We start from the raw sequence: 11,054 nt of genomic DNA, 5'->3' as shown, positions 1-11,054 counted from the left end.
TCATGACTATTCTATTATATTCACTGCTACTGACTGATGAATTTCTATTTTTTCCCTTCTAAAAGAAGAACAAGTAGTATTCCCCTTTGATCATCACGGCCCTGCAGAGGTCAAGCTGTGCTTTCCCAAAACGAGACCAAAAACAACACGGGAAGCAGCTTCAACTTTAAACAGCGACTGAAATTTATTTGATTTAAATAAAGTCTTGTACATTTCACAGCTATAGGGGCCTACATAGTAAGCAAAACAAAGTCTACTCTTTGTCCATGTGCAGAACTACACCACAGGGTAGCTCAAGACGGTCCGTCTGTGTGAATAAAGGTGAGGGGTCGCGGCTGGTGGAGAGAAGGAGGCCGAAGCCAGAGAATGAAACTAAAAGTCCTCCGTTTGCGTGACTTCAGGAAGCATTTTCATGACAACTCCTTCCAAAGTTGCACATCCATTAAAAATAAAGTTACAGTCTGCAAAACATGTCACCGTATCATCATGCGTTAAAGGCATTTAGCTGAAGTTCTTTGCAACCGACACAGAGAGACTGGATTCATTACACTTTACAGATCTTGTTTGGTAACTTCTGCTCTTTTGTTGCCCCCAAAAGCATTAACATTGTTGTAATAAAACTTTTTAGGTACTGATTTTAAATCGTGAACTACTTTGGAAACGCCTCGGAATGCCGCCCGACTTCCTCGTCGTGGCGTCCCGCGGCGTCCTAAGACAGCACCGCGTGGGAGCTCTTGATGCCGGCCATGTTGTCCACGCTGACGGACCTCCTCATCGCCGTTTTGCTCAGGTCCTTGTACCGGTCCTCGCACAGCCTGGAGATGGCCTGCAGACAAGAACGCCGTTACCACCGGGAACAGAACACGGAGCCGACGCCGCTGTTTCCACAAACCATGAACCTCACCTCCAGCTTTTGGGCCCGCTTGTTGCTCAGCGGCTCCAGAGGGAAACTGAGGTTGTTGTCGTCGGCCAGCGAGCGCAGGTCGAAGTAATACTTGGCGTAGACGCTTCCCGGGACGTTGATGTTGAACTGGAGCAGCTCCAGGAAGTGGCGCTCCATCTCATTCCTGCAGAGAAAAACCGGAAAAAAAAAACGGTGAGCGACAGCGCCGGGCTGCGATCGGCTTCCGGGTCGACGAACAGAACTCACATGTCCTCCACCGTCATTTCCTTGAGGATCTGGCAGTAGTCCACGTTCCACACGGCCTGGTCGTCCCACACCTTGGAGGCCAGCAGGATGGCGCCGAGAACGATCCGCTTCCAGTTACAAGGACAGATGTCCATCTCCGCATACGTCAACAGCCTCTCCAGGTAAACCTGACAACGCACACGTGGATTCACACAGTACACACACACACACACACCTAGCAAGGATAGGATAAGAACTTACCAGGGTCACGATGGCGCACTCGGCCGTGAGCTGCGCGGAGCTGAAGAGCGTCCGGATGAAGCGGTAGATGAGCTTGTGCTCGGGGTCGACCAGCGAGTAGTCGTCCGGGACCTTCTCTCTCTGTTGGGCAGAGTCACCGTCATCGGCTCAGAGCCAACAGAAAACTTCTTCACGCGACGGGAAACGCTTTAAACTCACCGACAGAGGGTGCTTCTTCTCGTCGAATATTTCCACCGAGCGGTTTGAATCTCTGCGGGAGGAGAGCGGCGCGGCGTTAAACGAGATCTGAACCTACAGCTGCAAACAACCACTGGTGTGACTTCTCTCCACCGACAACACGTGACATCACGCGTGTTCGACCACATTCACCCAACTGCTGCGATGCCAATCGGTTGAAATGACTTTTATTACTAATTAAATACCATAATAGCCGACTACCGCTACGTTTTACATCATAAAAAAAAGAGGCTAAGATGCCAATAAAGGTTTCAAAATGACCAACTAAATGCGTTAGAGTTCAGATACAATAGAGGTTGAAGAAAGAAACCCTGAGGAACACGACATGTTTCGACAGAATCCAAAAGGTTTTCATTCATTTGTGTGCAGCAACAAAAAAAGCTATCCATCTATAACCATGAGAGGTGAAACCAACAGCACTTGAACGTCTCCTACCTGTTCTTTATGTGATAGTAGATGGCCAACGTGACGCTGGAACAGAGAGAAACAGAAACAGTGAACCACTGGGAGTCATTTCAACAGCTATCATGTCTTCCTTTCTTCTTTAAACGGGGCCGATATGTGACAAAAGCCTCGACCCTTCCCTCGTCCCGTGACCTGCTCAGTAAACCAGTCACGGTGAGCAGAAGGCCGAGGCGTCCGGAGGCCGCTCACCATTTGATGGTGCTCTTGAGGTTGGGCTGGCTCACGGTGCTGTCGTCCAGGAATATGGTGGAGCAGGAGCTGAACTTCTTGGTCAGGACCCCTGGAGACATGTGCTGCAGAGGGAGACAACACGTTAACTATCGGCACACGGATGCAGCCGCGCCTGGAGACGGAGACCGTGCCACTCACGTGATTCAAGTAGTTGCTTTTTCTTTTCTCGCGCACTGAAATGAGGAAAAGAAGAAAGTGAGTGGAGGAGATTTACGAATGAAAGCACGACGTCTTCATCACACTACGGACCGTCTGTCTGCGACTTGTTGAGGAAGAGGGTGCTGGCTCTGGGGTGGTCCGACGGGTTGGACTCCTGGGCCAGCTCTGGAATATGTATGACAAGAGCACTGCGTTATGGATGGAGGCTCCATAATGGACCCATCGGGGGTCATCCCAACACATTAGAAGCACCACCCCACCGTCTGGGAGCTCCCGGTCGCTGATGTGCTGCAGGTAGGTCCCGGTGTCCTCGCTCACGTCCTCCGCGGTGGTGATGGGGCACTCGTCCAGCTCCACCTCCCTCCTGTGGATCTTGGGACTCTCTCCTGGGGAGATGCAGCAAGACACCGATCCTCCCATGGTCGACCTACAGCAGTCCTGCAGTCGTTTCCCATAAAACCCAGGAGGAGATCCCCTCCTAGTCTCACTGACAACACTGTCTGCAGCTTAAAAAAAATAAATAATCAAAGCAAACCTGGATGTGTCCCCGATTCTGGTTTATGAGAAAACACTTGCACCTTTATCATTAGTTCAGTGCATGAGGGCCCGGTGCAGCCTGGAAGGAGCAGCTCTATGCAATGACAGCCAACTGGGTGTCTGCGGTGTGTGCGGGACAGCTGACATATTCAGGGCGTGTGCGCAGCAGCATCGCGCTCGTGCGCTTCTTAAACACGAACAGCACCGGGGCTGAATACCTTTTGGTCGGTGCTTGTTTATAACGCCGACTCATTTCACGGAAACAGAGGCGAATGCAAAGTCCCCAGCTCCTCCGGCTGCCTCCACGGCTAGCCCGACGCTACCTTCCGCACCTCGATCCCTTCGTGGCTCCTCGGCAGCATGGCTGCGTCCTCTGCGCCGCTGCGGCTGGACGTGTTGGCGCTATTGGAGGCCGACGCGCGAGATTCCACGACCGGAAGCGAGTCTGCAGGGGGTTAAGGAAGCGGGGGAAGGCAGCGAGTGTTGGGGTATTAAACTGGTAGCTTAACGTTAGCTTCCATATCGTCGCATTTACGGGAGACACGTCTTGGACGTCAAAACCCACCGAAGAAGTTGAGTTCAGAGGTAACTTCCTGTTTCGGCTTTCAAAAGTAAAGGTCCTCCTCGCTGTGTCTGAGCTGTCATGTTATATATATATATATATATATATATATATATATATATATATATATATATATATATATATGTATATATATATATATATGTATATATATATATATATATATATATATATATATATATATATATGTATATACATACAATATTTTCTGGTGTGACATTTGGCTTGTGGCTTGTATAAAGTGCACAATATTTATTCACATAATTACTTCATTCCGTGCACTTTATTTAAATTTTAACTTTAATTTTTATATTCTGTAGATCCATTTGTAAATATTCATGCTCCCTTTTTATTGCACTGTTTTATGTTTATCGTTAAATGTTGTGAACCTCCCGCCAGGGCAAATTCCTTGTATGTGTTAACATACTTGACAATAAATGGTTCTGATTCTGATTCTGATTAATATGTCATTTTTATATGGAGGATGATGATTTATGTCTGTGTCGTTTTCTTGTATGTTTTTGTCGTAGTCTGATTGTTCGTATAGTTGGTCGTTATGCTGTGTTATGTATTATATAATATTCCTTTTTTTAGTTAATGTGTAACCTGTATAAACTAAAACTAAAATGATTGAAAGAAAAGTCCCTATTGTGCATTTAATTTTTATAGCGTTATATAACTGCAACACAGTAGAATGTGTCATGCAATGTAAATAGATTAACATATGTACATTACGACAAGTAAAAAACATGGTTTGTAATCCAAATGAGACTGTAATCATAAATTGGTCATATTATTATCAATTATTATCATATTATATTCTATCGCATACAGCATGGATCGTAATTGCATAATTGCAGGGGCAAACAATTATATACATTATGAAAATGAACATACAGTAATTATTAAACTCTGTGCCAAGATCATGAGGTCATTTCTCTGCTTTTATTTTGAAGACAGGAACGCAAATGAAACGGAAACACTATCGCTGCTGTGTGTTGTGAGCTTTACAGACCTTCATCTGCAGGCCCCGCCCCCTCACTTATTAAGACAACATAGTCGTTGAGAAAAAACCTTCTTAGCCACGCCCATTATGAAACCAGACGCTCCTATTGGTCACCTGGAGCCAAGCTGTTACATAATTGGTTGAAATTGCTCAATGATGTATCACGAGTGGGCTGGAAGCATTTGACAAATAGGGACATGTTACTATTCGTAAATAACACAAAATGTATTAACATAGTCAGTTTGACGAGTCGGCATTGTATTAGTGAAGATATAACGTCAAAACTTTTGAGTGGAGAGTCCTTTAACCACGAAATCGGAGGTTCGATCCCCGAGTCCTACTTTTCTAAACCCGAAATTGCTCTTATACAAATGAATGGAAAACGTTTTAATGTCCCTTATAAACAGAAGAACACATCATGCTAACAACTGGTAAACGTATAAAAGAAAAGGGATGTGTTCTGCCCCTGCGTGACTGAACATAGATTCAATGCCATAGATACTATCTAGATATCCTCGTATTGAGCATGCGTAGTCACGGTGGCCGAGAGGTTAAGGCGTTGGACTCGAAATCCAATGGGGTTTCCCCGCACAGGTTCGAATCCTGTTCGTGACGTATTTTTATTTTTGCTTTCCGTGGAAAGTATTGCTTTGACTGACCACGTAGCATAAATGTATGTTTTGTAATACACGTTTTAAAATGTATTATATAATCATTATTTAATATTAGAATCTAGCTTCATCTTAGTGACTGTGTCTCTTCAATGCTCCGATTGGTTGATTTTGAGGAGCCTTGTTTTTGCTGTGAGGCACAAATATAACCATGTGTGTTCCACCATAGAAATGCAAACTGATATTTTACATGCGATCGTAGTTTTAATGCTGTTATTGTTGTTATGACTGCGATGCACACCTCCATGGGGCAAATAGGATCCTCAGTGATTGCAGAAGACAACATGTCCTCTCCTCACTCACTGCTGGAGTCTCCAGCTACTGCAATCATTTTGGAAGAAACAGAAGTGATGGATGACCTCGCCAATCTGCATGAAAATATCATATTCCATGTGCCATGTTCACTGCACCCTCTTCCTCAAAGGAAAAACAGTTTTAGGGTTCACCCTCATAACACAAGCATTTCTGAATAGCTACTTTAACGTTCATTTTATTACAGTTGTAATGATCACAGAGCCCACAGGTTGTTTTGTACAGAACTTAAATGCATGTAACACATTGGAACTCAATTAATACTGAAAATAAAAGGAATGACCGGACACTTGTTTGTCTTTGTTTTATATAAATTAATTTACACCGTAATCATATAGAACAATGCAAGAAGTAAATGTTGAGACGTCATATCATTTGTTGTCAGAGTTGGTACCATGTGGGCTTTAATGCACACCAACAGAATAAATACACAATGAATATGTCAACGCTTCATGTCAGTCAGCCGTCTGTTTGTCGAGTGGAATTTAATTTCACAGCGTATGAAAAGTGTCTTTTCATGAATGAGCCCCAATCACAGCGAGTCACATGACTCCGACCAGAGCCGAGTCAGTGGAAAAGGAAAGATTCAAGAACGATGAGTCATGCTACGTAGTGATATATGATGTAAAGGTTCACATGTCGAGAGTGAGGGAATAAATTAAAGCACAGCTTAATCTGTTATGCACATGACTTATGGCTCACTTTGGATGTGCAAAGCTAAAAGTACGCTAATCCTTTTATTTAGAATCCATTTCTTTACTTGTCTACATACTGGAGCCACCGGTTTTCCACCCGTCCATTCTAGTAATGTATATTCAACGTATATTACCACATCCAGATGCCATCTTCACATATTGATCTCTGCTCTTGCTGTAAAGAAATCCCATGAAAATATATACAATATATATTATATTCATATAATATACTGTGGCATATTTGTGACTTAATCACACATACATGTGCCGGTAATAACCAGATTAATCCGCATCTGAAAATAGTCCCCAAAGATTTCCAGCTGTTTGCACAAAAAAAAGAAACGACTGAGCCTTTTTATGAACGTAGATGTAAATATTTTTGACACGTTTTGCAAAATGAACATCTTCGTGGGATCTGTTGGCAATGAGAAAAACATAGAATAAAACTAGCCTTAACCTTTCAGACAGTGACACATAAATCTATGTTACAAGCGTTCTCTTTGGCGTTGTGATCCAGGTCCAGTTGAATGAAAAGGATCCGATCAGTAACACTTCATCTCTAACGCTGCAGCGCCTCCTGTGCTTGTTCCTTTATAGTAATAGTGATCATCAAAGCCAAGAGTTTCCTTGAACACAACAAACCCGTCTGATCAGTCTGCACACCTCGTTCTCCACGAGTCAATATCCTCCTCATTTGCAGATCTCAGATCTCAGATCTTGATGCCAGCGCTCCGTCTTCATCATGCTTTTGTGTTTATCTGTTTTTTAAATTGATATTCGGCTGTTATGACGTCGTGGAAATGTCCCTCCTCCTCCTCCTCCTCCTCCTCTTCCTCCAGGTGGCCCCGCATTAGCATTATCAGTAATGTTGGCTCCGGTAACGCGAGGTAGGGTGTTGCAGTAAATATAGCTCCCGGGTCATTTTGTGACCCGTGCCGTTGTTCCCTGGGAGCCTGCTTACTTACTAACATCCACTACTATTCTCCCAGGAATCCCACAGCAAAGGAGACGAGCTCCTCCTGACGGGAGGTGCGGCCTCGGGCGTATCCATGTCCCCCCCGGACGAGCTCAGTAGTGCCCCCTGTGGTTCGCCCGGGACATGGTGAGCGGCAGAGACACGGAGGAGAGAGAGGAGACCTCCCAGTAGAGGGACCGGGACAGGAAGAGCTGGTAGAGGATCACCATGGAGATGGACTGGCAGAGGATCACGCCGATAGTCACCACCTGCAAAGAGAGATGGAGAGTTGGGAAATACTTACAATTAAATGACACTAAAACGTCTCCAACTGGTGCAACTGGACCAAAACTGATGTAATTCAACTAGAAATGTGAGCAATTATTAGAAGATCATAACAAGATGATATCAAATCCATGACAGTTGTTTGACACAAGGTGACACTTTACTAAAAGGTGGATTGTTTGGTGTTCGAACCTTCTCCCTCTGGTGCTCGTTGAAGACAGCCGACAGGAAGAAGATGACGGGGTGACAGAGGAACCACAGGAAGCATCCCTGCAGAGAACACAAGGGAGACCATGTGACCACCTGAAGACCTGCGGGCAGTATAGGTGCGTCTGCGGATGCTACCTTGGCGAAGCAGAGGTAGAAGTCTCTCTTCAGGGTGCTCCTCTCGGTGGAGACGATCTGGTAGAGCACGGAGGCCAGCAGCAGGGCCAGGCCCACCTTCAGGGCCATGAGCAGGAGGCCCGGCAGGCTCTGCTGGGCGTGGTAGCTGTGATGTTGACTCTCTGACTCAGAGTACTGCTCCCACAGCAGCAACGCTCCCTGAAAGGAATCACACTTTCACTCTCAGTCTTCACAGCAAACGCCATCAACCTAAAAAAGGTGCGTTTGATAACGCGTCAGTCTACCTGTAAGACGCCTCCTCCCACAGCGACCGCCGTCGACGTCGGACTCTGCTCCCACTGCAGAGGTCTGGACTGAGGCTTCCGGCCGCGGCTCAGAGTCCAGCCCACGCACAGACTCAGCAACATGTAGAGCATGGACACCTGGGACACCATGTCCCAGACTGCACCGGGAACAGGTGGAAACGTTAACAAACTCAAGCCTCGAAAGCATGTATAAATACACATAAAAGACATATTTAAGAGAGAGGAACATACACTCTGCCAGGCTGCCCATCAGAGGAATACCAGTCCCATCTCTGGAATACCTGCAGACCAAGCGGTGGGAATAGGAAACACATGAGTACAGTAGTTAAAACAGGGTTCATACACATTCTGACCAAGGATTTCATGACTTTAAACCAAATGTCCATTACAAACATTTAGTGAAATCTGGGTGTAAACAGTAAAAAGTGAGTAAATGTAGTATTTAAACTAACAATGAGAACACAAAGCATACAGTGAACCTTAAATGACACAAATGAATGAGACAATAGTTTGATTAAAAGAATAAACATTTATATAGATGCCTGTATGTATGTCTGCTTATATTTTGAGTCTTTCTTTTAAAAGCATATTCATTATTTCAAACTCAGCGTAAATGAACGTCGTGAACACATGAATATAACACATTTACATGACTTTTACTAAACTTTGGGGATTTTATTTTTTTCCAGGCCTGGAAATAACCATTTTAAAACTCCATGACAGGTTTTCCATGACGTATGAACGCTGTTAAAAGCACAACAGAAGACACACACTTGGATCTATATCTAGTTAATTATTACATCAAAACACCCCATCATGCACACACACAAATGTTTATGTTGAGTTTTCCCTCTTTGGGACTAAAAACTATGAAATAGAAAATAATCTGAGAAGGAAACTCTTTAATTGAACTGCTCACAAGTTTAAAAAAAGGATGGAAACCGCTGTGCTTGTACTTTAATTGAATAATAGAGACGGCATTGACTCCACCTGGCCAAGTGGATGTAGTTGCAGAGGGCGGCGCAGCCCTGCAAGGCCAGCGCCGTGGTCAGCACTTTGAGGACGGTGTGCATGGGGCCTCCCTTCCTCAGAGCCTGCAGCAGAGGCTGGAAGTAGATGCAGCAGGCGATGAAGTAGGCCAGCAGCAGCAGGAAGTAAAAGCTGTGGAGACCTGGGAGCGAGAGAATAGAGCATTTTGTCCCCCATGAATGATGCAGATCACTCAGGACCAATCCCTACATCTTCCAAACACTCCGAGTATCAAAGATTTGACATAGAACCATTATGCACTTTCAACCATTTTAATATTTTATGACTTTTTTATCAGCACCACACACACATAAAGCAGAGGATAACTGTATATCGCCAGAAAATAGGCAGATAGAACTCTCAATTCAAGCAGATTTTGGATTAATAATTAAATGTCCGAGTATCTGACGCCGGGATGTCTGACCTGCCTCCTCTGCGCTGAAGTGCTCCCGAGGATTTCCAGCCGAGTCGGCGTTTAAAAGCAGGACGGTGAAACTGAGATCGGCGTGATGAGGAATCGCCGCACTCTCCTGGACACACGGGACAGGAAACAGAGAATGAAATCACTGCGCTCTTGATGCGTCTCAGGTTTGAGGTCCATGGTGAGAGGGATGAGAGGATGCTACCTGACAGGTGTATCGGTCCGCGTACAGGACCTGCCAGGTCGTAGGGAAGGACTGGCGGGGCAGCGACTGGTTGTGTTCTTCTTCCTTGAGATAAACTGAAGCAGGAGGACAAACCAGGTGAGGTGACAACGTGTGCGGAGGAGACACATGTGTGCCGGTGAGCGCTGGTTCTTACTGGTGAATTGAGCTTTGGAGAGCCTCTCCCAGCAGCTGAGGCCGTCCAGGTCCGAGTCCATGTCCTGGTACAGCAGCAGCCTGGACTCCTTCTCCGTAGCCAGAGCCGAGTTCTCCAGCCGGCACACCAAGAGGCCGTTATCACCTGCAGAGAGAGACGGGACGGGAATCAAAAACCAGGAGGAGCAGAAGAGAGCATGTGGCGTTCAGGGCCCCCTGGACTTCTGGGGCTTCGCCCGATTACGTCACAAGTCTCGCTTCATGCATAATCAGTGCAGTTAATTCAGGAGCCAAATACGCCAGCTCAATGTCTGTGGCTGACCTCTGACCTCACGCTGGCTCGGACAGGACTTGGAGCCATTGCGGTGATTTTATAACGTGTAGGCATTTAGATTAATTTAAAACACACACACACACACACACACACACACACACACACACACACACACACACACACACACAGAACATTAACAACATTCAAATATGCAACAAAAACTGGTGCAGAAATAATCAGATGAAGTGATGATGACACTCCCTACACCCAGTGGCCAATACATGCATAAAAGAAACAACAACAAAAAGGACACAAACACAGAGACCTCGGTGTCACGTGACGCCGTGTTTAACGTGAATCCTGTGCACGAGCCCCGTCACTGTCACCTTTACGTCACCACTTCCACGTTACCTTGGTACATGAATTTGGTGATGAACTGGCCGCGCTGCTGCCGCGCCGCGTCGCTCCCGAAAAGTCCCGTTACACTTTTCCCCAAAGCCCCGTAGCCGAGCAGCGCCACGAGCACGAGCGTGACCCACGCGCGCGACATGCTTCTCCTCGTGCAGTTTGACGTTATCGGGGAAATAAAACGAGCTAATGAACGCAATGAGCCACGAAGCCAGAAGTGAACGGGCTGCGTCAAGCCATTCAAAGGGAGACCGGAAGTGAGGTGTTTCTGCAGTCAAATAAAAGCTCTATGTGTCTCACTTTGTGGAATATTAGAATAATTAATAATTACGATTTATGGTGTGCAGGGATGTAAAAATATCGTCTAACT

At 45.7% G+C, this 11,054-nt stretch overlaps 2 protein-coding genes across 2 annotated transcripts; both read right to left on the bottom strand.

Annotated features, from left to right (window-relative positions):
• Positions 1-210: 210 nt before the first annotated feature.
• LOC306753074 (cyclin-Y-like protein 1) lies at positions 211-3,527 on the bottom strand. The gene is made up of 10 exons (XM_079236908.1): positions 2,743-3,527; positions 2,573-2,647; positions 2,462-2,496; positions 2,282-2,385; positions 2,063-2,098; positions 1,589-1,640; positions 1,391-1,510; positions 1,151-1,317; positions 905-1,067; positions 211-826 (listed from the first exon to the last, which is right to left on the bottom strand). The coding sequence occupies exons 1-10, from the start codon at positions 2,900-2,902 to the stop codon at positions 710-712; spliced, it is 1,029 nt and encodes a 342-aa protein (XP_079093034.1). The 5' UTR covers positions 2,903-3,527; the 3' UTR covers positions 211-709.
• A 3,824-nt stretch (positions 3,528-7,351) lies between these two features.
• gpr180 (G protein-coupled receptor 180) lies at positions 7,352-10,826 on the bottom strand (the record flags this gene model as incomplete). The annotated part of the gene is made up of 10 exons (XM_079236890.1): positions 7,352-7,507; positions 7,716-7,793; positions 7,869-8,066; positions 8,153-8,310; positions 8,405-8,454; positions 9,164-9,344; positions 9,627-9,732; positions 9,829-9,923; positions 10,004-10,147; positions 10,688-10,826. The coding sequence occupies 10 exons, from the start codon at positions 10,824-10,826 to the stop codon at positions 7,352-7,354; spliced, it is 1,305 nt and encodes a 434-aa protein (XP_079093016.1).
• Positions 10,827-11,054: the final 228 nt, after the last annotated feature.

The sequence above is a fragment of the Taurulus bubalis genome (genome assembly GCF_910589615.1).
Source record: "Taurulus bubalis genome assembly, chromosome: 21".
Lineage (NCBI taxonomy): Eukaryota > Metazoa > Chordata > Actinopteri > Perciformes > Cottidae > Taurulus > Taurulus bubalis.
This window is presented reverse-complemented; position numbering and strand designations above follow the sequence as displayed.

What these genes read in the sequence shown, in the direction of transcription:
- LOC306753074 (XM_079236908.1), bottom strand. Translation starts at nt 2,902, where the DNA reads ATGGGAGGATCGGTGTCTTGCTGCATCTCCCCAGGAGAGAGTCCCAAG. An exon ending in AGAAGAAGCACCCTCTGTCG is followed by an intron (nt 1,511 to 1,588) that starts GTGAGTTTAAAG and finishes TCTGCCCAACAG; the next exon opens with AGAGAGAAGGTCCCGGACGA. An exon ending in AGCGGGCCCAAAAGCTGGAG is followed by an intron (nt 827 to 904) that starts GTGAGGTTCATG and finishes TCTTGTCTGCAG; the next exon opens with GCCATCTCCAGGCTGTGCGA.